This window comes from Crocodylus siamensis, chromosome 4 (genome assembly GCF_052110815.1).
Source record: "Crocodylus siamensis isolate JL-2025a chromosome 4, ASM5211081v1, whole genome shotgun sequence".
NCBI classification, from domain to species: Eukaryota; Metazoa; Chordata; order Crocodylia; family Crocodylidae; genus Crocodylus; species Crocodylus siamensis.
In genome coordinates, this window is record NC_143398.1 from 171,529,412 (window position 1) to 171,556,805 (window position 27,394).

Below are 27,394 nucleotides of genomic sequence, written 5' to 3' on the forward strand. Positions count from 1 at the left end.
TGGTAAAAGGCGAGCATGGGGCGCCTTATAACCCCAGCCCTCACATACCTGGTGGGTTCAACCAGTTCTGGGGGAGCCCAGGCTCAAGGGAGTCCTGAGGCAGGGCCCAGGTCAGTGGAGGGACCTGGAGCAGTGCCCAGGCTCTTCGTGAGTCCTATGGCTGCAGGGACCCTGAGAGGGGGCAAGGCACAGATACAGCCACCTGAGCCTCACAGGGGGTAATATCCCAGGGCAGAGGGCCACCTGAGCTGGAGGGGGTGGCAGACCCCAGTGAGCCCCAGTGAGGGGGCAGTGTGGGAAGCTCCTGTGTGGGGACCAAGGGCTTGTAGCCCAGTATATGTATGTTTGTCTGTTTGTATGTACATTTTATGAAAGACCCAGTGCAAACCACTGGTGGATGCTATCTGCAAAGCTTGGGCTGCTGCATAGGGGTAGAACAGAGCTGCAGATATCCCCCTAAACTTCAGGGTTCAAAAGGGGCAGTCTTGATTAACATCCTAATATTATTACATTAAGTCGTGGCAGGAGAGTGCAGTGGACAGCTGGACCTTAGACAGAAGGCAGGCCAGTGCTTGTACCAGGCATGAAAGCTTGCCCCTGCCACAGTGGCAAAATGATGCTCAGCAAGAGCTTCCTTGCCAAAATACCCTGCCTACACCCTAAGGAAAAAGCACTGAGCTCAGAATCAAGAGGCTATGAGTCAATCCCCATCTCTTGCTCAGCAGTAAGATTGTCTTTTCCCAAGCCTGGCAGGAAGCCATGTACTCTTCCCACCATATTACAAGTAAGATAACTTAGGAGGTACAAAAGGCCATTTCAGGTAGGGTTTTTTTGCATTCTGTGCCTGAACAAAACAAAAGCAAAACAAAAACACAACCTCATTAATTTTATTCCCCCCTCTCTCCCCCAATCCCCAAAGTGAACTGCAGTAATTTTTTGTTTTGTTTTGCCTCTCTATTAGGGGAAAAAAAGCATATTTCATTTAAGGAAAAAAAGGATTACTTTGAAAAATTAAAATGTTTTGCAATTTTCAAATTTGTTTTCCATCTTGTGTGACCCCAGCAGTCTTTCCTGCCCAAGTGCAGGGGGGCTAGATCCAATGATCTGTAAGGCCCCTTCCAGCCCCTAACAACTGTGAAACTATGAAATGTGCAAATGGTTTCAGTTCTCCTAAAACAGCATTTTTCAATTAAATTTCTATGTGCTAAAATAATTTGATTTTGGTTTAATATCACCCACAGTTAAATGTAATCCCTAAGTGTTGAAAATGAGAGATCAATGTCTGGATATTTCCCAATAAATGTGACAAATCTGAGTGTTTACAATTTAGCCTATTATTTAACTTGTAGACCATGCTCCCCCTACTCCTGAAGCAGGAACAGAAAATGATCTTCGGCACTATTACTGTCTAGCAAACAGATATATACCTAAATTTCAGAGTGAAAGTCAAACTGCATTTAATGTCTGGCCCACATATGGGTCAACTACTGCTACTTCAGGTAAAATGGAGAGATCTGTATTGAATATCTGAAAGCTTAGCATTCACTCTGTGGTAATGACTCGTATGGAAGGATCCTTATACCTGAAAATACTTGAAGGTGTTTCTTTAAAATTAAATATCCGGATCATTCAATTCATAGAGTAAAAACATCCTTGCACATGACAGTAAAAGTCTACTAGAATCTGCTGCTCATGGCATGAAGTCCAAAAAGGCCACCAGTAATTCATATTCTTGTTCATTTCTTACACATTGCAATGTCTTGTCAGACACTAGCAGGTTTGAAGGCCAGAAGATATGGAAAAGTGATCAGACACTGAGTCTCCTATAGGTGAACAATTCAATAACGTCAGTGTTTCCTTCTGGCATACTGATAAGCCCTACATGGAGAGATTTCTGGGACAAGGACTGTATTTGTGTCATCTAATAACTGTGGATTGGGGTCCAGAGGTGTTATCAGAATAACTAGAAGAAGCAGTAGAAGTACAGGGCCTATTTGCTTTTGAGGAACAATGGATTATCTAGAAGCACTTGCCTAGGGAAGCAGGGATAAGAAAAGTGCAGTAAACAGTGCATGTACAAAGCTAGGAGATGTTTCCTGGTTCCTTTCTTCCTCGATAAACAGAATAATGCCTATGCAGAGCCAAGACTACATGAGATCTGACTCAGACATGCTACCATAGCATCCCAATGCAGAGTTAACATAACCAGCATCACCAGTTTTAAGACACATGTGATATGCATGTGGGCACATAAACATTTTGCTCATATTGGCAGAAATATGTGCTGCTTGCAGAGTATTTGGGAATACATGGTAATAATACATAACATGGACCGGAATTTCTACTCTGATGCCTGTGTGCCCATTTACATGAGAGAAGTTACACAGTCTAAGGTAAGCGGCACAAAAAAGAAGATCAGAACCTACAATGTTAAAAAAAAATCACTTGCTCTGCTGCACAAGGTGTAGTACAGGAACTCTCCCTGTACCCGTCTCCCAATAGTGAATAGAGGTTCCATTATTAAATTGAGCTCATACGAGTACCATCATTCTAGAGATTTCACACAGCCATACAGACCCACCAATGATGAGATAAGAAATGGATCTAGGATTTTACAAAGGGGGGTGCCATTGCAGCAACTGGCGGCTGCACCCCTCTCCCAGCTTCCTCCCCCTTCCTCTCCACTGAGATATGCAGACCACTCATCAGTAGCAGCAACTAGGGACTTAAGTCCCAAAGAAGATAGTTCCCCCTCTCCCTTCCTTATGCTAAAGGCACATTGCCTTCCATCCCTTCATTCCTCCCTTCCCTGCCTGTGGGCTGCTGGGGTCTATGCTTTCTTGGGGGGCACAGGGAATTCCTGACCACTCCATCCAGGGTGTATTCACCCAGAACCATGGCAGTAGCAGGCAGACACATCCCTCCTCTCTGTGACTCCTCCTAGACTGGCACAGAACACCTGGGGGGAGCAGGTAAGGAGAGGGGAGGTACCTGCCTGATGCCACAGTCCTGAGCTAAGCCCACCTCCCAGCTGAAGGACAGTGGCAACAGTGTCAGTGGCAGGCTGAAAAGGGAGGAATGGGAGGGATCTGGCTTTGAGTATAGATGAGAAGACAGAGGGATCTTTATCTTCTTTGGGACTTAAGCCCCTAGCTGCCACCCCGAATAAAATGATATGGTCATAAAACAAAAAACAGACCCAAAGAATGCTCCGATAGTACTGAGATGATTTTCAATATGAAATGTAACCCAAATGAAAAGACTAACGATTACTTTTGTCAGACAGTATCAACTTAAAGGGGAAAGGAGCACTGGGAAGTCAGTGGAGGTTAAAGCATGCTCAATGTAATCTAGAAGAAGAGAGAGGCTTTCTCCATCTCAAAGCTAGCTTCTAGATACATTTAGAAAAAAAGTCCTAAAACCTAGGATATGCATGCCTTCATAATGAATCTTTCAAATAACAGGCTTAATTTGGGAAGCAGAATACTTCCAGAATATTCTAAAATACTGATATGCAGTCAAAAATGGCCTGTTCAAAATATTCAGTCTTCCTCGAAAATGGGGGCCACAAGGAAATTTAGAGGGCTCTTGAGGGGTGACTTTTGTGACAAAGTTATTCGGTGACACTAAAAGAAGATGCATCTCTCTCAGCCTGCTCTAGAGAAGGACACTGCCTTCACTGACCTGCTCACCACTGAGCAGATTTCACCTGGTCTCATTTTAATTATATCATTTAATTGATATCATTTAAAGACCAGGTAGGCAACCACTGGCATGGGTGCCAGACTGGCATATGAAGGCATTTTGCTTGGCACTCACTCATCAAGGTGGTCAGCAGGGAAGAGGCCAGGGCTGCACTGCCATAACAAGGATTAGGTCCCCTGTGACTCCCCTACCATCCACCCCTGGCACTCCAATGTATTACAAGTCAAGGTTGCGGGTGTTTATGGCACTCTGCCCAGTCCCTGTCCTACACTATATCCTCTGGGATACATAACTGACAAGGGTTGGGGGTTGGGAAAGGGAGAAGGATTTTCCAGGAGTATTATTAATCTCAACAAAAACTCAACAAACTCAGACTAAGCAGCAGCAGTGACACGATCATTTAACAATGTGCACATGACTTTACATTGGCAAACACACAAACCCTCAAGTTCTCTGCCACCCAGTTTTTAGTTTATCTTTTATGACAAAATGACTCTTTTGAATATTTTGAAGAAATAATCTCTACCACCCCCAATCAATTTGTCTCTTCCCCGGCAAGCCCTCATGGGGAGTAAAAGGAGCTTCTTGTCAGCTGCAGCACTTGGCACTAGTAAAAGCAGGCTGTCTGCACCTGTTTATTCATTGTTATCAAATGCCAGCCTAGGGCAACCAGCTTTGACATCTAACCAAAAAGTAGCATAATTCTTCTGTTAGATAAATACATCTTTTGCCTCCAAACAGAGAGCCAGCAGCATGTTCCCTTCCTGGGGGAAAAAAAAAAACAATTTATTACCAGCATCGCAAAACAAGACTGCAATTTCTACCCAGTCCCCAAGAAAGTAGAAAAGAGAAAAAAAGTAACATGAAGTCTAAATATGCCTTTGCTCCTTTAGGTCTTACAGGGCATGTCTACACATGCCCCTACGGTGCCATTGTTACTACGCCATGCCAGCAGCAAATGGTTATTTTTAGCCACTACATTGCCATAGTGACATGCTATAGTGAGGGAGTGTGTCGCTAGGGTGATGTAGCTGTGGCACCATGGTTTTTGCCTGCCGATGCTATGTATTCATAGTGTCTTGCGTAACATAGTGTCTTGTGTAGACACACCCACTGTTATGCAGTTCAAGAGTTTGCAAGACTAGACCTTATTCATCAGTTTGATTCAAGTGAAAACAGTAGACACTGGACTAATTGCCAGGAAATCTGGACTCAGTTCCTCATTCTTTCATAGTCCTTTTGTATGACATCAAGAAAGTTAATTTACCTGTGTTTCAGTTTTCCTTCTCTTTTGCCCACTTAAATTGTCAGCCTCTTGTGCTAGGGACTGTCTCTCTCACTATTGCTATGTTAAACCACAACAGATCCTCAACTCTGTCTAAGTCTACATGGCATGACGCCTACAAATATGCAAGCAGCCTTGGGTACAAAAAGCATGGTGCTCTGACCTGGACTAATTAACTGTGCTGAAATGCTGGGTATATTAGCCCACACACAAAGCTGGACTAACAAGGATATTATGCTTTTTGGTATTTGTATTAGCTTGGGCTGGGTATACACATTCAGATAATCTGGAAGAATTCTCTCAGGTTTCTTCTCCAGATAGAGAAACTTAAAGAGCCACATGTATAGAGATTTGAATGATGAAGTCCTGAAGAGTGGAATGCTTCAGTGTTGACACATGCAGCCAGGGAGAAGCTATGGCATGTGCAGACTTTTACCCTTCCAGGATAAATTTTCTGTGTTTGATTTAAACCCGGTTGTTCCCAGGTTATTTTTCTGCTGGAGTAGCCATTTTTGTTCTGGGAGAAAAAGCCTGAACATCTGTACACTCATGGTTTCTGGGAGAGCAGCCACTCTCCCAGGAGAAACTGAATGTGTGTATGAGGCCTTGTTCACAGTTTAGGTGTCGTACATGAGGCAATACTCTTTTCTGTACACATAGTTTAAGAGCCAGGAAACAGAAACCATCATTATACAATTAGAACTAAATTCTGCTAATCATCTTTACTTTGAATAATGAGACACCTGCAAGTTTTAATCTGTTCATCCTATTAAAAGTCCACATTGTATCTGAGCCATCTTTGTATCAGGCTACTTAGCTGAGTTTTTTTGTGTCAGCCTGGGACAGGATAATGCTCAAGACCATGGGATGTAATCAAACAAGGGCAAAAGATTATCACGAGGCAAAATGCCCAGGCAAATGATAACATTAATATATAGTGAAGTGTTCCTGTCTTTGTCTAAATTATCTCTTTTTACATGCAGACACAAAATATAAATAAAAGTAAAGACATTCAGAATAGAATACTCTACTACACATACTTCTCCCACTTGGGACAGGATTAAAGAAAAACCATAGATAGGTAGTGCTGGAAAAGATCTCAAGAAATAATTCATGTCTACCCCCTGTTGTTGAGGCAGGACCAGGTATACCTAGATTACCCATGATACATTAGTCTTACAGGCCCCTAAACATCTCCAATGAAGGAGATTTGAGTTTTCCTCAGTAGTCTGCTCTAGTGTTGCTCCATTCTAACATCAAGCCTGGAGTTTCTTTATTGCAAATTAAGTTGACCTTCTTGGCTATGGAAAACAACTGATCACCAGCCAAATAATTGCTTTGATTTTATCTTTTTAGTTAAGGGGGGGAGGGTTGGGAAGAAGTTGCCTTACCTATTTATTAACCTGAAAATGAGCATGTGTGCATGCATACACACAAACTGGACAGTCACCTTGCTGGGGTCATCTGACCCGAGTTGTATTTCCTGCCTAGTGTAGGGGGCTGGGCCCGATGATATTGCAAGGTCACTTCCAGCTCTTTACAACTGAGCAATCTGTAATCCCACACATTTTTAAAACTAAAAACCCAACTTCTTATTTTCAAATTTTTTGAATGTGTTGCTCATTTAAAAAATGTTTTCAATTTTTTTTTAATGGGAATTTTGTCAAAACCAATCCTTTCTTCCAAAAGATTTTTTCATGAATTAGCTTTTATCAGTGGAAAAATTATCTGTTGAAAAACTCCAATCACCTTTAATTATAATCTGTGTAGATGGGATGAGCATCTTCAGTCTAGGCAACACTTTCAACACTGTTAGAAACCCCATGATACAGTCAGCCTCTCTGTCCAGCCTCCATGCATGGAAATCTGTAATCATTTCCAAAGTACTGAGGTACTGTAGTCGTTCACTATATTTGGACCAGTTCCCAGATGCTTTAGGCCATTCAATCTGAGTGAATACATAGTTCACCTATAAAAAAAAACATTATCACCTCTCTCAAATGTATTAGGAAAAAAACTGCCTTTAAGGATTACTCTGGCCCCTTGTCAGGAATATTTGTGATCTCAAACTCAAAGCATGGGACTATGCTAATTCTGACTGGCAGAAACAGCAGGCTTTCCCCTGGAGAACTGTAACATGAGCACGGAGTTTGTATGACACTGCACCGGACAGACACACTCTTACTTCTAAATTTAAAAGAAAACTAATATATCTGGGTTTGAACTCTGCAAAAAAACCCAAAAAACTGAAAGCAAAAGGGTTTCAGAGGAGACAGGCCCTAGAGCAGTTTCCAGACATCAAACAAAAAAGCCTTCCAGCGTGTGTGCCCCATGTGACACCTTTGTTCATTCATCCCAGTCCTGTGGGCACATTCCCAGTGACACACAAAAGGTTCCTATTACCACAGAGATAACTGCAAGTCCACCTGAATTACCCATCTGCTGGTATGACTCTCTATCGCTGTCACTCTAAGCCAATCAAGTCCATTTTCTATGGAAAACTGTTCTTACAAGGTATAAGCAAAGTGGGTAGAACTGGATAGCGGAGAGGTATCACAGGTTTTAAACAGAAAGATTACATAGCAGCATGTCTCCTCATTTCTCTTTCACACTACCATATGTAGATGACTACCTGTAATCTTTTGTGGCTGCTGGGTTCTAGTATGTACACCTAAATCGGGTTATATGATCCCTGTCTTTCACATCTATGTTTGCACATGTGTGCATCTTTTCCTCCTCCCTACCCTGTTGTCTATTTTTATTTCTCCCTTGGCTAAATCCAAGGTTTCCTGGGTCCATGCATGTCAGAAAGTTTGTATAGGGGGATCCACGTAGCTCTGAAACTCTACATTTACAAAACCACATCATACTGACAAGAAAATGCATTGCTTGAAACAGACCCCTTATGCTGGATTGCTTCCCATCAGGGGTGGATCCAGAGGGGGTATGGCAACATGGTCACCCCCTGCCACCCCCTCCCTCTCCCTTTGGCTGTGGTTGGCATGTGCATTGAGCTCTCTGAGCTCACCAGCTGTCAGCGTGGGGCCTACCTTGAGCCTCTGCTTTTAAGCAGCTCCAGAGCCTTCTGCTCTTTGCTTTTCCCCTCCATCCTTATTTCAGCAGTAGGAGAAAGGATAAAAGGGGACGAGTGGCCAGCAGTAATGCTCAGCCCTTGCTTTCATGGAGTTCTGAAGTTCAGAGCTCACGGGCATTGAAGATTACTGAGAAGGATTCCAGGCAAACTTCCTTCAGAGGCATAGCATGTGTGTAACAAGCTCTCTTCACTGCCCATAAACCACCCTGTTGAAGGAGAGTGACCACAACCCCATTGCCCTAATCCTAGCAATTGCCAAGACTGTATTCTGGTTGGTAGCAGAGGGCCTTTTAGGTAGGAATAAGGCTTCTTCCTAAGGAGAAATGGATTCACCATCTGGGTTTCTTCAAGTAACAGGGAAAAGAAAAAGTAAGAAGATACTCTCACTCCATTTTCTTCTCCCTGATACACGAGGAAACTCAGTTGGGTAAACCCATTTTCACTATCTGTGAGCAGTTACTCATGTGAGTTATCAGTCACAAATTTCAACAGGGAATATATAAGTAATTGATCAAAAGGATTACAACATTTTATGATTTGTGGTTTCATTCTGATGCCCATCACTATAGTGTCTGAGATATTTAATTTATGAGAGCTTTACTACTTTTAAAGTGCAGTAATAAAACTTGATGGAGATGTTCACTATTTTCACATCCCTTCCTACTACATAGATCCCAAGTAATTAGAACTTGTACACATATCTCTGAAGGCATTAAAAACGGGAGGAAAGAAAATCAGCTGCTCCAAACTACTGGCAGCTAGTGGGATCTACAATGCATCCCTCCCCCAGCCCAGAAGTTAGAAAAGTTGTTACTGTCACTATGAAAACCACGAGGTTTCTGAGTCACTGAATCTATGGAATCACGGACTGATCACCTGTCACAGTCCCCTTTACACAGCAGGTAGTACTAAACAGGAAAGAGACACTGTCCCCAGCACAGATAGCAATCTTCCTGTAAGATCACATTTCCTGCCCCAAACTGCACTTGCAATGGCATCTCCATCATGGAGATTCACTCCTAGGGAGTCATTGTCAGTAGTAAATGGCATGCTAAAACAACCTCCCACAGGCCTTAACCTGAGCATCACCAAGTGGAACTGTGGACTTAGACCTGGTATTCTTCCTGCATCTTTGATCTGTGAAACTTTCAGGTGCAAAAAAAATTATGAGAACCCAAATCAGCAGCTGTAGAGTTTGCCAGGAAAGGAGAGTTCAACATGTGGATCTGGGTTATTATTCTATGAATACTCCTCGTCTCCAATCAACTAAAAAGTTCACCTGTAAATCTATGTGACAAGGCCACTGAATGCCATTGCTCAGCCTCTACTCTTTGAGTAAAGACACTCATTTTAGTGTCTGACCTGAATTTTATGCTGCTATTGAGCCTGGAAACTAGCAGACTCCCTGCAGCAGGCTGGTATCTTTGCCATTTCAACAGTAAATGGTTCACCTCTCTTTCACACATTGATGGAAGAATCTAGCAGTGCCACAGCAATTGAACTACCAAGTACACTACCCTCCCCAGCATACCCTTCTGCTGGGCAGCATTAATAGATTAAAGTTCTCATATGTCACAAAGACAAGGTTTTAATTATCTTACAAAAGCATCAAATACCTCACAAACTGCAGCTTGACAAAAGGAAATAAAAAAAACCCAATAAATTTAGGTGAAAGAAAAAAATAAAATTAATGTCTCTGAATTAAATAGAAATTATTGCTTATCCTAGCCTTTAAAATACCCAGTGAACTTAACAGGGGACAGTGATAACACAGCCTGGAGTGATCTATGACAGTAACCTGAAAAGCAAAGCATTTCCCTTGGAATGTATAACTATGCTAAGCAGGACACAGCATCTAACTAAGACTTGCTCAGAATCAGAGAAAAACAGTAACCTGAAATCTAGAATTTTAACCACTAAAGTGTTAGACTGCTGTATTATATTCTGTTTACCGAATAGGATCTCTGCTCTTTTAATATACATTGTGTTGACTTATTGTGACCCGTGGCAGATGTTAATTTAAAGTTGTGATGGGTTCTAATGTGGGATCCCAACAACTGCACTTCCTGCCATACCACACTGGACTGAGCTTTAGATTCCATTATTCCATATTGCTGGTGCATGGGGCACCTGATCCCAGGCTACTCCTGTTGTAGCAGTTAGCAAGCTTCTATCTGCTCTCCCAGCTAGGAGTCCCAGTTAACTGATTGGGGCACCCAGCCACAGAAGAATACCATGGGGTCAGCCATGGGACAGCACAGGGGGTTCTGCACCCAAGAGCTCCCATTGGCTGATGGGCTCTGATTGGCTGAGAGCTCTAATCAGCTGCTAGGAGCACGCAGGATTCCTGAAATGCTCCAAAAGCACTAGCCACATATTCAAATAAATGTGTGAGAAGAACCAGCCACAAAGTTGCTATACAAAATATGTATATAGCTTGTGTAATAACTTTGCAACCTATTTCTTGTTTTATCACATAATTAATTGAATGAATGCGCTAATCATGTCTTAAGTATAACACCTATTAAGGTCTACTTATACTAATGCAACTGAGAGCAGAATTTGACTACGTGCACATGATGCATTCTAATTCTTTCCTCCACTCCATACTAATTTGGAATTGGTATATATTTTATTTCAAGAGCACTCTTTCTACAGTGTTCATAAAACACAGTCCTAGAATTTTTCCTAGCTATAAATCCCAGTGTGCTTTCTGCTCAAAGTATACAGTAGATCATTTCAGATATGCATGATAAAGTTGGAAATTTTGACATGCCAGCCATTCTTGACCTATATGACTGAGCTGGGAGAGTACTTTATTCAGCTGTTTAACTCCCCCATAAAGCATCTGACCAAAGAACTAATTGTACTGTTGAAGCACTTCAAGTCACTGAAGTCTTGGTCAGCCAGCATGAGGGTAAAAGTGTCTCAGGATTTTTTATGTTTTGCTTACATTTCCCCAGGAATGAAGATGTTTCACACATCCAAACCTTATTAAATAACTGGATCCACACTGATGTCACAAATTAGCCAACAGAATTTAAAAGGAAAGAAACAAAAATAAAGTAATGGCAGCATTGCTATATATGGTGTTATACAGTAAAAACGGTAAAGTACCTGGACACATTCCATGGCAGCAACCACCTTTTGCAGTGGTAAGCCCTAATTTAGCCTTAAAGCTAAGTCAATCAATAGAATGAGTCCCGCTAACTTCAATATGGGCCTTCCTTCGAAAAAATATTGTGTTTTGTCCAATAACATCTCAGAGCATTCTAACAAATGAATAAATATTACTTCCATTTTATACATGGGTAAAGGTGGTGGTGGTGAAATATTGCAGTGATTTGCCAAAAGTCACATAGTGCTCTCACTATGAATTACCCATCTATCTGCTCTCCCAGCTAGGAGTCCCAGTTAACTGATTGGGGCACCCAGCCACAGAAGAATACCATGGGGTCAGCCATGGGACAGCACAGGGGGTTCTGCACCCAAGAGCTCCCATTGGCTGATAATAAAATCTAGACCTCCCAACTCACAGCTATATGCTCAATCCACTAGACAGCAAATACCTATATAAGGCAAAGTTGGTACAACTGGATAGTGGAGAGTAATCCACTAGAAGGGAGTATAACAGGGTCCCTACCCCATTACTAGAATGGGAAGGGGATCCAGGGGTACCTGGCCCTTTTTCCCTCCTTCACCCCACTCCCTCCACCTTCTTGTATCTTTTGTTTGTTTGCTGCTGCATCCAACGCCTCATATAGGTTCCTTCCTCCTGGCTACGTAGTTCTGACTCCACCCCCCTCCCCCACCCAACTCTTCCCTCCCACTTTCTTCCACTTCAGCTCTGTGTCTCTTCTGCCTGTTCCCTGGTGGTGACACCAGAGGCAAACTCACAGGCAGGAGCGCCTGAAGCAAAATGTCCTCCAGGTCCAGGTGGAGTCAGAGCTTGATGACCCCAGGGATAGGACATAGGAGGGTCATGTGGCCAGGGAGCCCTGTATAAGCTCCATGGTCTGACTTCATTCCACGGCCTATGGTGGCAACAACCACTTGGGATATTCCTTTGAATCAGGACTGGTTCCTACATTTTAGAGCTTTCATTTTCACTCAGAGGGCTGGGTTTCAGCTGCAGGGGAGGTGGAGGCCACTTAAAGGGGGTGACACTGACTGTGAGGGGCATCACAAAAATGAAACTGCACTTTGTGGAACTTGAGATCATGGAATGTAACTGGAGTATGTTCTGTGGCCACAGGAGGCCAAACCAGACTGGAATGTGAGACAAGGCATGACAGGGGCTCTTAGCTGCTCACATATTGGATATTGCAGGTGTTGGATCCTGAGGTCATAGGGCATGACCAGAACTGAACCAGGAGCTTGTGGCCCTGGACAGTGGGCCCTGGGCTAGAGGGCTCAGTAAGAGTAAAACTGGGACAATGCTGAGTGGGAAGCCTTGGATCAGACAGAAACTACCTCTTCCAAAAGCATGCCTTGTCCTTCATGTACCTCCCCTACTAATTTCAACACCAAGGCATAGAGGGAAAGACTACTACACAAGGGAGATACTTGAAGGGGTAGGCACTAGTAGCTCACTAGAGGCAGGTACCCTGTACGAAAACTTGCAAATGGCCTACAGTGAGATGCTGAGACAGGATCTTATGATTGATATGCCCCCCCCATTACACTATTAAAAACAAAAATAGTAATGTGTGCCCAGATGCCTTGCAAATTCTTGCATGTTATTCTTGCAACTGTTTAGACAACTATCTTAGACAACTTGCAATATGCACATAAATGACTTTTACGGAACTGTGTTACCTTGTTTTCTTCCTCATGTCCCCACATCTCCTGCATACCTCCCTCCTGTGGGTGCCCAGAGAGCTGACTTCAAAAGGAGCAACCAGAGAATAACTGACCTGTAGTAACATACTACGCAGGTAAATCAGAGACTGACCCAGGGTCAGACTATGGTCTTGAACCTGGGACCTTAGCCCAACCAACACCCAAACCAGGCAAGGCTGGCATGCAGCCTCCATCCAGGCCTCACTCTCTGCCCCCTCCCTGTCACCAAAGTGGCTGGTCAGAGTCAGCTGATCCTCAGTTCTCCCCATATAATACCCCTGTACAGGAACATGAAGTGTCTGGATAACAGGGCTCAACCTGATCCCAGGTTGCCTTGCTGCTCCCTCCAATTTATGCTCTGACCCAACTCCTGGCTTGCTCTCTGACTTTGGTCTCTGCCTAATTCCCTCAGCTTCTTGACTCTGCTTGTTTCTAGACTCTGTCCTTGAATTAACATCCTGGCTTTCTGACCTGTCTTATCCCTGGAATATGCTTATTCCTCCTGATTTTAGTTGGCCCCTCAATCCCTCAGTGGTCCCAGACCTAACCACCATGACCTGGCATAACATCCAGGTTCAAGTCTCCTCTGGCCAAAAATGCCTTGCTGATGACCAAAAATGGCCACTTAGACAACCAGGAAAGAAAGCATGCCATGGATAGTGTCTAACAATCTCTCAGGTGAGTACCCTAGACACTGATCGAGAGATAAAAAGATGGGAGTACACACACTGACTCTCATTCTGCTGCCAGTCTACACTATTACATAGTCATAAATCTTGTCAACACCAGTAGGGTGCATAAGTGCCAAAAATAAATAAATAAACAAATAAAAAGCACCATCACCCTGTAGACATTGGAAAAAAAGTCCACTCAGATGATCAAGAAAGAATAGGATGGCACTCTGTGGTCCTGAGCGCCACAGAAAAGTTGAAGCAAAAAAAAATCCTCATTCACGTGCAAAGCCAGCCATGACAATGGAGTTGGTTCAATTAAAGGTATCAGCCACAAAAGTACTTGCCTTTTGCATGTTTCCTAAATCAGCACAGCTACCATATCACTCCAACACTACCTTATTCATAGATTTAAATAATAAATAGGATGTAAATAACAAATACAGTAGTAATGGAATGACATACTGAACAATGAGGATAAAAACAAATATTGAGTAACTGCCACTTTCATCAAACAGTATCCATCTTTGCATCAAATGAGGCAGAGTTTGTGAAGGGTATAGTAGGTGACTGTGTAACTAGAGACTACTGCCATTACTTTGAACATGGAACCAGAGTTGAGTTTCACAAGGAAACTTAACTTTATCATTCTAAAACTTTGGATTGTTCTATTTTGCAGTCTTTTAATCCTAGGGCCTTGCTTGTTTATTTCGGGGGGGGGGTAACAGGGCATATGCATGCGCATGTGTACATGCGCATGTGTGTGTGCATGCACACATATGTGTTCAGAAACATGTCGGAACTGAACATGGAGACATATATTAATACATAAATGACCCAGAAGATTTCATATTTTGAGCTTTTTTTAGGTTTCTATATGTCACTAAAAAGTTGTATCCATTCAAATATAGTGTTTTCTTTCCAAAGGAAATCAAAAACTTGTGATACAGCACAAGTTGTTTATAACATATAACATAGCTATATAAAGTACTGATAACTATTCTATGGATAAAAAAGTTACACAAGAAAACAGTGATTTATACTAGGTAACTTGGAAGTCATAATATCTATGGTAGCTCTGCACATACAAACATTTAGCCCAAACTCTGAGACTAGGGACAGAAATTGCACATAAACCAGTGTAAGTGATAAGAAACTGGTTCAAATCTGTAACAGAACAGAAGTTCAATGCATGTAAACCACTTTCAAAATGACTGAAACTGGTTTAAGATAAATCTAGATTGATGTAGTATCAGACTTAAGTAATTTAGGTTAAATTGGTTTATTAAACTTCTGTCCCAGATCCCCTCCAGATTCCAATTTACTCACAGTCCCTCAGTACTGCAAGATGCTTTGCACCTCCCCAACAAACCCCTGCCTCATAAGGTGGGTGGGTTAGCCTTGGCCCAAGCTGTCTGTTTTAGCTGAGCTGGGAGGTGAGCTCTAGTGCCCCCCAGCTTCTGGCCTGGGCCATTGCAAGCATGTGGCTGCATTTCTGGAATCAAAAGTGACTGTCTATTCACTTGCTTATCAGTTCAATCTACACAAAGAGTGAATCAATTCAGCCTCAAGCTTTTTGACTGTCTGTATTTAGCCTGAGAGGCTATAGGTAGGATGAACAATTTAGACTTTAGGCTTTAAGATCTCTGACAAAAAGTAGAAAATTGGTTCACCCAAGTTGCTGAAAAAGAGTTCAAGGAAACTACACAATTCTATACTAGTTCTCAGATAAATATTAAGGTGAAGAGTCCTAAAATATATTGTAGACATGACAATGGGTTTCTGGTAAGCAAGATTACAGGAACGTAGAGAAGTACTGTTGTCAAGTACATGTATCGTGGTGAAAAAAAGAACATCCTGGAATCTCACTTTCAAAAGAAGTAAAACACCAATACCAGAAGTAGTTTTGAGAGCAGGACAGTGGACCTGCTAAATGTCTTACATTGGAATGTCCTGTAATTGACAGCATTGTTATGAGTTTTCATGACAACTGGGCAGAAACCAGAATAAGGATGTCAAACGTAGCATACTTCTTTCTCCCCACCCCCTAATTTACACTAGAAACATTTCTTATTGCCAAATACATTTACAATTTTTAAAATGTGTTTCATGGCCTGGGTGGAACTAGAAGTATTTGAAATAATTGATTGGACCTATTGGACTGGATGTTAACTCTAGTTAAAGTAGCAACACCATTTGGACCATGCCATCTAGATTGTATTATTTTTATATGGGGAGATAAAAATAAAATAAAGCTAAAGAGGAAATAGCAGATTGTGCTGCTCTGACACTCCTGTTATTTCGTTGACCACAATCAAATATTTTTTCTAATAAAACTTAAGCTATCAGGAATTAAAACAAAAAAACCCCTCCATCCACACATACCCTATTAAGTGAAATTTCAGTCCTCAAGGTTAATAAAGGAAAGCATTGCCCACTTGGAGATATCTAAGATCTGAACTCAGTTATGACATTTATCTTCACTTAGAAGAAAATATCGGATACCTCATGAATGGCTATGGTGCTTGATCCCTTCTTCATCTTGCCACATTCATGAAGATAAATGTCAAATGGAGCTCAGCTATCATGTATTCTCTATAGAAGAAATCCTCACTCTGTGAACAATGATTATGCCATTCTCTGGATGAGTTAAGGTTAAGTACCTAGCTATGTGGTAGGCCCAGGGATAACCTAGTGCAAGTAATTCCAAATAAATGAAAAGGGAAGGTGTGTTCTCAATCTATACACTGAATGCTTTGTGTATAAAACACTCCATAACATTCCATATTTTAAACTTGCACTTTATTTTCAGGCTTCTTGGCAGCAGTTTCTGAAGGTTGCAAGTAGAATCCAGTTGAGATGGCAGCAGCCAGTTTGTTAACATCTTAGTTTGCTTTTGATACATCAATGGCATAACATAATGTAGAATTTTATATCTAAAGATAAGAAATATTTTTACAGCGGGGGATGGGGAGAGGAAATAGTTTTTGCATTTTAGGACTCAATTTTGATCTCATGCCATGAGCAGAACCATTTGTAAGACTGAGAGACATTTTAAGTAGGAACTAAAAGTAGGAGGAAGTATTTTGTGTCATGTAAACACAGTGCATTTATATGCATGATTTGGATATAACATACAAGAGACAAAACCAAAACATTTGATGCTTAAATATGAGATAGCTATAGATGAATTTGACAATAAAAACACAGCTGCTAAAACACTGAAAAGACTGCAACAGTACTATAGAAGAAGCTAAAATACTGTCTTAATTGCACTTATGGGACTTTGTCTCAGCCCAGTGGCATTAAAAATGACACTAGAATGTGTAACGAAAGCAGGAGACTTCATATTTGCTTCTTGTATGGCAATGAGCACGCTGTCTCAAAGAATACAGAAATTGCATTGCGTTAGGTACTGTACAATCACAAAACAAACAGTTCTTAACCTTTTAAATTAATAAGCATTCCACCAGCTTTCCATGCAAGTCTGGAGATTACATCCATGCTTTAAGCAGCTGGAAGGATTGCATTATTCAAGTACAATTTTCTGAAATATTTGGTGAACCAAAAGCTGTAGAATTGGCAGTCAGTGGGCACTTCTACACTTTCTTCAATACACAGTGGTTACTGTGCATTTAATTTAGTACTTGTATAACCAAGTACTAAATAAATGCTCAGTAAACAGAGTTACTGCACAACAGTGCTGGTGAATGCCTTTTTAGTGATGCTACTGTGCAGTACCCTACTAATACTGCACAACAGCATATTAGCACTGTTTGTGCCATGACATGACACTGCACAGTATTATTAGATTACTACACAGTATGCCTGTGCAAAGTGGCCGGTATTTGATTTGGATTCAAATGCAGCTGATTTGGAGGACCATGATTCAATTCAGTGATAAGGTGTATCCAATCCTTTCCAAGAAGAAAGACTAGTAAAAGACTAACTAGGAAGCCAGCACTTTCGACACACTGTTGCTTCCAGACAGACAGCTCACAAAAGGCAGAGAAAGGCTTCACACAGGGTCTTATATGCTGTTTCTACATCTCTCCAGAGCACTGTGATTGGAAGGGAGCTCAGGGAAAGATCACAGTCACTGGCCAGCTACAGATTTCAATATCAGAGCAGTCTTCCCCCCACCCCACCCCACCCCACCACAACCCTTCTCAGTTTCTGTTTCCCTGCAAGACTGCCTTCCGAATCACTGAATCTTTTCCAAATTGATCTGAATGCTTCAAATTGATTCAGAGCTTTTAATGGGTCTCCTGATTCAAATCGGATTCGATGATTCAGTTGCCAAATTGGGCCAAATCTTTTCTGAATCAAATCGGCAACTGAAGCTTCACACACCCCTACTGCGCAGTCAGTGTCTCGTGTAGATGTGCCCAGTAAGGATCATTTCATCTTAATTTAAGCAGAAAAATATTACTGTAATGATTGTTTCTGGCCTTAATATAAAACATTTGGCATATATAGAGATAAGATTATAGCTAACTCACGCTTGGAAGTGCAATATCACCCACTTTGATAACCCAAGTCATTTTTGCATAGCTATGATGAAGAAGGATACATTCTAAAATTGTGCTGGACTAAGAAACAATACATTTTAACTAGGAGTATCCCCTAGTATTATCAGTATGAAAGAGGTTATAAAATAACCAATAATCCCAAGAGTAATGAAGAAGCTGTTACAGACTTTCAGACATAATTTGCTATCTAGTCAATTAGCATCTGGAATTACACAGTAGCCTATTCTCAGCACCTGAATCCAGTTTTGAGTGTTCAGAGGATGACAGACTTAAGTTAGTAATGCACGTTACTTCCAAGAGACAAAGGGAAACAATAGTTTGTAGGCACCTATACCTAGATCAGATTAAATAGCTCTGAGTGCCAAAAATAAAAAAAATAAAAAAAACCCCAAGGTGAGGCCTATAGATGGTGGCCTGAAGCTTGAATAATCCTAGAACTAAAAAGGAAGGAAGGGTAGATTGTATGGTAAACTGCAAGAGAGCTATGAAGTAGCTAAAAGTTTAGGGATTATGAGAAACACATAGATACCCAGACGATGGGTAGAGTAAAAAGAATCTAAATAAAAAAAAGACAGACATGTTAGTGTGAAATCAAGCAGAAGACAAGGCAGGGTAGCAGCTAATAGATTATTTCATTCAGAGAGGTATGAGTTTTTGTAGGCTATTAATCCATGTTATCAATTCACAGCATCTGACAAAGCAGGTTGTACCCTGTGAAAGTTCATGCCCTTAAAAATGAGTCAGTCAGTTAACTTCTCAGAATTAGTTAGGTGCCACCCCCTCTGCTTTCTGTATTGTATGCATCATAGCTTGGTTTGACAACAAGCTGGACAGTACTATCCCCTGCATTTCAAAACACCTTTTTGCAGAGTTGGAGGTTCTGATGAACTCTCATTAGTCAAGTGTCCTATTATAGTGCAAATAAATTCTGATTGCTCTTATCTATGAACTAGTTATAAGAGAACAGTGAAACTTAACTTTTTTGAGAAGTCCTCATTTAAATGGTTTACATTCTCTTCTGTAATTTGAAAATATACTCTGCTAGCAGTAAATTACATTAAGATGTGGGTACATAGGATACCAAATGTGGACGGCAACTGAGTCTTCATTGTTTTGCTGCACAATGTACCCACCTGAGTTCACTCTATCACACACTACTATATACACAATAGTAAATTTCTTAACTGTGGCTGATTTTGTCTGGAATATGCAGAAACAGATATAATACAGAAGGACACACTTAAAAAGGGGTGGTTGTGAATGATGTGCCTAATTTCCAGAAGTGATTTAGGTGCCCAAGTTATTTGAAAATAGCACTTAGTGTCAATCCCACTGATGTCCACTGCAAAAAGCTATGTTACTATCTGGGTGGCCTAAAATCAAAGTAGCATCCTACGTGACTTAAGAAAGCATTATATCATGTTAGTGGCAAGGCTTTCTTAGGGCAATATCTTTTATTAGACCAACTATATTTGGGACAGAGTTACAGTTTCATAGTTAGTAGGGTTGGAAGGGACCTGAGCAGATCATCAAGTCTGACCCCCTGCCATGGCAGGAAAGAGTACTGGGGTCAAAAAACCCCAGCAAGGTGATTATCTAGCCATGTTTTAAAGACCCCTAGGGTAGGAGCCAGCACCACTTCGCTTGGAAGTTGGTTCCAGATCCTAGCTGCCCTGACAATGAAGTAGCGCCTCCTGATGTCTAATCTGAATGTATCCTCTGCCAGCTTGTGATTGTTATTTCTAGTTACTCCTGGTAGTGCTTGGGGGAACAGGGACTTCCCCAATGCCTGCTGGTCCCCTCTGACTAGTTTGTAACAGGTCACTAGATCCCCCCTCAGACTTGTCTTGTGGAGGCTGAACAGGTTCAGGTCCCATAGCCTCTCCTTATAGGGCCTGCCCTGCTGCCCCCTGATCATGTGAGTGGCCCTCCTCTGGACCCTCTCCATGTTGTCCACATCCCTCTTGAAGTGTGGCACCCAGAACTGGATGCAGTACTCCAGCTGCGGCCTGACCAGTGCCGCACAGAAGGGGAGTATCACCTCCTTGGACCTGCTTGAGATGCATCTGTGGATGCATGACAAGATGCGGTTGGCCTTCCTGACTGCATCCCCACACTGCCTGCCCATGTTTATCTTGGCATCAATGATAACTCCAAGATCCTTTTCTGCCTCTGCACTGATGAGACGGGAGTTCCCCAGCCTGTAGGTATGCTGCTGGTTCTTCCTCCCCAGGTGCATCACCTTGCACTTGTCAGTGTTGAATCCCATCCTATTCTCATCCGCCCACCCCTGTAACCTGTCTAGGTCCAATTGTAGCCAATTCCTCCCTTCTAGCATGCCCACATCCCCCCACATCTTAGTGTCATCAGCAAATTTGAACAGGGTGCTTTTTACCCCCTTGTCCAAGTCTCTGATGAAGACGTTGAATAGTGCGGGCCCTAGGACCAAGCCCTGGGCAACCCCACTGCCCACATCCCTCCAGGTCAAAAATGACCCATCCACCACCACTCTCTGTGTGCGGCCCTCCAGCCAGTTGGCGACCCAACCAATTGTGTGGGTGTCGATACCACAGTCCCCCAGTGTCTTAATGAGAACAGGGTGAGAGACAGTGTCGAAGGCCTTCCGAAAGTCCACAAAGACTATGTCCACTGCTACCCCTGCATCTAAGGATTGGTGACTTGGTTGTAGAAGGCCACCAGGTTGGTCTGACAGGACCTGCCTCTAATGAACCGGTGTTGGTTGCTCCTAAGCATAATCTCCCCTGCTGGCCCCTTGTGGACATGTGCCAGAATAATTCTCTCAAAAAGCTTACCCAGGATCGAGGTAAGACTAACTGGCCCATAGTTTCCTGGGTCCTCCTTCCTCCCTTTTTTGAAGATGGGAACCACGCTGGCCCTCTTCCAGTCCTCTGGGACCACAGCAGAGCCCCACAAGTGCTTGTAAAGCCATGCTAGGGGTCCCACAATGACCTCAGCTAATTCCCTCAGCACTCTGAGGTACAGATCATCTAGATCAGCTGAGTTTGACAAGCCCTGGATATAAGCTGTTATCATGCAACTAATAGGCCTGATTGATTCTTCAGCAGTACAAGTGTAGCAGTTTCATTCAGGGTCAAAGTGAAGGTGATTTAGATCACTGTATTGCTATAGGGTCATGTAACTATCTGATTGTAACTACTGGCATGTGCTCTCAAAGGGCAGCTCCTTTTCCCCTTTTAGAGCAGTGAAAAGCTTCACTTGTTCTCAGCAAGATTTCACCTCTGTATATTCAGGGGCAAATTTCAAATCCAGCTCAGGTCACACATTTCTGGTCTGCACTCAGCCACTAGTGGAGATGAGTCCTCCTTGTCACAAAGACACTACAAAACATGATGTCCCTCTTCTGTGAGGGAGCATCACTCTATAAATAAAGTGATTTGAATTAACTCTGGAGAACCTTACACAGTGGCTATCTGCACTACATTATATGCAAGCCAGTATTACAAATTTAACTTTCAACCCCATAAACACCAACTCCAGGACACTAGTCTCACATGGATGCCAAAGCTCTATGGAAGTAGAAAGAACTACTCCGAGTTCAATTCTCCCAGGTTTTGCCCTCCAACGCTAAATAAATGGACAGTGGTGGTGCATTTCTCTCTCTCAATAAATCTGTATTGGAACCAATAACCAAGGGACTTCTGTAAGTTATAAGACCACTAGCATGCACATGTCTTTATAAATAGTATCTTTTCTAAAAGCCGGCCTACTTTTCCAACAACTTTTCCAATTTAAATATGTACAGAGCAGAGACAAAAGTTTGAATAGTAATAATGGAAGTGTTCTAGTTAAAGCGTTTATTTAGGGGCAGTAAGAGCTATGACTATGCACCTGTTTGCTAGTATGCTCTGTAGCCCAACTGAACACAGCAGGCCTGATCTCCTGTTGGTGTAAGCTGGTGCAGCTTCATGGACTTCAAAGGAATCATGCTGTTTTACATCAGTTGGAAGTCTGAACCTATTTCCTGAAACCTGTTCACATCTACAGTTTCAGTCCCTATACTCTTCCTGCGTAATTCAATACAGCCAATTCCACACAGACATATGTCACAGTGTCGAGCTTAAGAAAAATACTGGTGAGTACCAAAAAGGTATCAAGTTATATGCATTTAAGTCTTTCAGCTGTGTATGACTTCAAGCATCTTAGTACACACATGGTGTGTTTACATGTGCATTTTTGCATGCCTATACTTAGTGCACCTTTACTTAAGGCACATTAAGGCAATTTAGGCTAATGAGCATTAAGGTGCATTAAATTTAGGTATGAATAGGTAAGTTACATTAGTTCATGTGCAGACATGCTAATGAGCATTATTACAGTGTTTATCCATTGATGCACAGAGTTAATCCAAATTAGCATGTCTACATGTGCGCTTAGCTATTGACGCCTACATTTGATACCTGCTTTATGTGTGGAGATGTAGACATGCACTTTTAATGCACCTTAAAATGGTGATTTTAGGCTAAGCCTACTTAAAAGAGGCATTGTAGATGTGCCCACACAGTCCATAAATAACACTGGTGTATGCACCCGTCTCTGTAAACAATAAACAACCTAACCTGGTATTATAACGCAACATCTGTTTATAGATGTTTTCCTTACCAGTCAAGTTCTTAAGGCCGAGCTCCCTAAGTCCAAAGTTACCATCCTTTCTGTAGTTAAGAAATATTGCTAAAGCATAACGGTCCTCATAGAGTTTTGTCCCACGAATGATGCGTAGGTTCTCCAATGGGAGGTGCTCAAATTGATTCAAAGCCACCAGGACATATCCTGTGACTTCTCGGATAGACTGGAAGAGAGACAAACAAACATGTTACCAAGGGTTCCCATTTTAATGAATTATATATACCCAATTTGAAGTTGACAGTACTCAATACTAGAACAGAGATTTTGGTAGCTCAAGAGAAAAAATTGTAAAGTCTTTACTTCCAAATGAATGCTGAGCTTTTACACTGATGCTGTCTTGTGCAGCAGACAGAGAGAGTAAGAAGGCAAAGTGTTTTCTCAGCCAAAAAATGCTTTTTGAAACTTGCATCCCTGCAAATACACGCACACTGGCCACATCTACACAAGACACTACCGCACAGTGGTTACTGCACATTTATTTAGTATTTGTATAAGCAAGGACTAAATAAATGTGCAGTAACCTGAGTTAGTGTCACATCATGGTTTTTTGCTAGCATCAGGCTACTGTGCAGTCAGTATCTTTTGTAGACGCACCCACTGTGCAACGTTTTTGTTGAAAAAAGCTATATATTTCAGATATTAAAGAGGAATCTACAGCAGCAGAAACAACATGTCATGGACTGAACCCACAATTCACTCCCGCTGAATAGAAACACAAGCCCGAGTTGCAGTAGAACCTCTCAATTCTGGATTGGCCTTGTCAGCCATCTTCAGACCCACAGATAAGGCAATCATGGAAGATAATCATCTTTGACTGTGAGGGATTGCCAATGATGATGAGGAATCTAGGGCAAAATTCTCTATGGATCATACTGTGGATATACAGTCTTCTCATGCCACAGTCCAATTAACATTATTGCAAATACCAGAAACTACAGAATTATTGTGCTTTCACAAATAAACACAATTCTGATACCAGGAAGTCTAACTTTCAGCCAAGAGGGAAATAATTATGGTCTTTTCAAGCTAAAGAAAAGGGTTTGGGGTAAGAAGAGACTGCTGTGACATCAGTACTATTTGGGTTTAGTGAAAACCTTACTTGCATTGAATTAAAGATCTTAATGGTATCTGAGAATATCTTGGACTAAAACCCAAGCAATCGTTTTTTGCAAAAGATGAGCAATTTGGAAAATTAAAAAATCTGTTTTAAAAATAGCAGCTTCTTTTTAAGTTCATTCAAAACATTTCAACCAACTCTAATTGGTGCCAGCCTTTCATGGAAGTTGGAATGGGTATCTCTTTACACCTTCAGAGTTCTGTTGTGTTAGCAGGATACACAAAGGGTTGTCTACATGCTACTTGTAAAATCAGAAGCTGTCAATTATCATCACTGTATGGTCTGTTTGAGCTTTATGCAAAGAGTCATCAGCATCGTATATGGGGCTAACACAACTAGGTATACACTTAATATTACATTTATAATTAATAAAGAAAAGCAGCATGGATTTAAGAGACAGAGACAGATTGAAAAGTGTCAGTTTTATCGATAAGCAATTGCTCTGCTTTGTGTCCAAAGAAGCACAAACATTTTAATTGCGTTTGTATAAAAGTAACAAATATGTAGTAGACAAGAAGTGAGATGTTAGCTACTCAAGTATCACAAAAGGGTTTTTTTAATGCTATGCATTTCCTGGACTATTATTGTCCTTTTAAAGTAACATCCCTGTATTGCAATTGAAGTTACCACAAAAGCTCTGGAGCTATTTCAAGATTTGCTTGGCATCTAAACAGAGCACAGTGTCACTACAGGGCTTTGATGAGAGCTCAGTGAATTTAGTTAGGTTGGGATGTATGGTTCAATAGCTCTATATTAAATGCAGAACTGTATTATACCCAGGGACACTAGTTCCATTATAATTAGGAGTCTCCCAGCACTTTCAAGATAAAATTTTGCTTTCAGAGGTTTTGTTGAAATACCTTGCCTAAACAAGGGCTCACACATACTGTAGGTTTTTGGTGGCTAAAATGCAACATTTTGATGAGCATTTTTGACTAAAGTCAACTTTTAGAACATTGTCATCAGCTCCATTAACAAAAAAAAAAAATCCTCCCCTCCAGCAAATATTCTATCTCATTTTATTTTAAGAGAGATTTTTGAAGCAGCTCTTACTGGCTGAATCCCAAATAAGAGCAGGCTTGGATTTGCAAACTGACTCGAATTTTGGTACAAGCCATCTTTCTCTCTACTATCAGTGGATAAAGGTTCTTACTTCAAGCTTCCTCTACTCACTGCCACAGTGTTGGGTTATTCACTCAGCTGAGTATTTTTTGCAGCACCCAAACAAGACACAAATAACTCATTTAAGCTACCCGCTTTAATAGTTTTCTTCTACTACTGAAATAGATGTCTCTAAGAGATGCCATTATATATAGGGTGGGTGGATAAGCAACACACCACTGTTAAGTAAATTACTTTAGCTTTTACCCTATGGTAAGAAGAAAAGTACTGCCTGCTCTCCAAAGCTAGTTGCCTGAAGTAAGCAGTTTCACAGCATTGGAACACCCCCACGTGATAACTGGAGACTTCGCTGCTGCCCCAGTAACCCTACTTTGTTACACTGCTGAGAGCACCTTATCCAATAGGTAAAAAGCAAGCCCATTTGCACAAAAAGCTACCTCAGGATGAAATTGTGCATCAGAGCAGATACAGGTGGCACAGCAGGATAATGTACACAGGTATATAATTATTCCTTGTTATTTGAGGATTTACTTTACCCTGGATTGGAGCCACTGACACCAAGGTAAAGCTATATGTTGTGTATCTCCTTCACTTTTATTCTGGAGTAAAAACCAATTACGTCAGAGTAAACGTATGTTTCTGCATTTGTGGACCACCACATTCTTTTCTCTAGTCTGTGAGACAATTTGCAGTTTTATGGTGCTGTGTAGCGGGACCCACTCTAGCTGCAAAAGAGCTTGTTTTTCACATTGATCTCTGACTGGAATGAATGCTTGAGGCAAAATTTCTCCTTGGACTATGGCTGAGTTTCCTGAAAGTATGGTGCAGTTTGAACTGGAATGTATTGCTCCCAAGCAGAGTATATACATGTGCACTAGGACTTCAGCATATTGAACTGGGGTAGCACAGCCCCATCTGTTAGGGGGTTCCAGGGGTCAGCCTGCCAGCCCAGAACTGCTCCCCTCAGCTCAACAAGCTGCAAAGGGGATGGCTGGGGCACAAGGGTGCTACAGTGTTGGACTAGCCAGCAGACAGCTCTCACACTATAGCACACTTGTGCTCCAACTAGCCCCAGTCACTGTATGCACGTGTGTTGTGGCACAGTAAATAACTCCACTATAGGACAGTACTTGTGTTTGGCACTACTATCGTGTGGCGGACTTAATTCATTTTTATTCCGGCCTAATGGGGGTGCATATGTAGACAGTGACACTTTACTACGGAGTTAATTAGTCAACTCAACAGTAAAGCATCTCATGTAGATGCACCCAGAAAGCATTACATTGAAATAAATAAAAAGACATTGATTTTCACAAGTAAGAGAAATATAGAAAGGAAATAGGTGGTTAAATATTTTTCCGAAGGAATTCTTAATCCTGTTCCAATTTACATTACTAAGGGTATAATCTAATTTACCGGTTTCTGGTATCATTCAATGGCAGTGTAATTGTTGTACCATGACAGCTTGCAGGTGTGCATACAGGACCCCAATTTAGATCCTAACTAAGGTTAAGTTGATCCAAGTACTGATCTGTACCGACATTCAGGAAGGTTAGATTGGACAAAAATGGCTGCCCTGATCTAACTTTGGGAAGTAGATCAGGCTAACTAATTCAAATATCTACACACCATTTGGAGTACAGCCTCAAGGCTGGGACAGACCAGCTTCTTGACCCAGCCCTATGACTATACCTTTCCTACTTTCTACCTTGCCCTCCCTCCATTTCATCTAGGGCTGAAGTTGCAGCAATTTAGCTTGCTTGAATCAAGCCTATTAAATATAACAGCTGATGTACTCCACATGGCAACTCCCTCTCCACTTTTGAAGAACTTGAAAGTTGTCTATCCGTAGTTTATGATATTGGAAAGAAGTTGGGTAAGAAAATATATTGTTTTACATACACTTTATGCAATTTGTAAAAAACTAAATATTTTCCAGACTGCAATTTTACAGCCTAACCTGGCCTTGAAGCCTGCAAAAATGCACAAGCCCAGGAACAGAGAGACAACATATTTGATTTTACAGTCATAATCCTCCCCTGCTCCCCTTTTTCTCTCAGAAAAGAGCAAATTCCTTTACCAGCTTTCCCAGAGCAGCTGTCTTTTTTTATAATGGTCAGTATGCAGGCTGTAATGTTGTCGTAATTCAGCCAGAAAGAGTTGTATTCAACTACAATAGTTGAACATAATAAGACCTCAAAAGCAACTAAAGTCTGGGATTTACTGCTTTTACTTTGCAGTTCAAATCAGAAGATGATCCACAGTCCCTTGTATATATGGTGACCATACATCCCAGTTTACCCAGGACAGTTCTGGATTTCAAAGGCTAGCTGGAGAAAATTAAAATTAATCCCAGAATCT

At 41.6% G+C, this 27,394-nt stretch overlaps 1 protein-coding gene across 8 annotated transcripts in view; it reads right to left on the minus strand.

Annotated features, from left to right (window-relative positions):
• Nucleotides 1–27,394, minus strand: part of ERBB4 (erb-b2 receptor tyrosine kinase 4) — a 1,162,978-nt gene that overhangs the window by 526,730 nt on the left and 608,854 nt on the right. For all 8 annotated transcript variants that reach the window (XM_090044919.1, XM_090044916.1, XM_090044918.1 and 5 more), the window contains exon 3: nucleotides 22,771–22,957. In XM_090044919.1, the coding sequence (XP_089901045.1) occupies nucleotides 22,771–22,957 (187 nt within the window). The remainder of the gene's footprint in view (nucleotides 1–22,770; nucleotides 22,958–27,394) is intronic.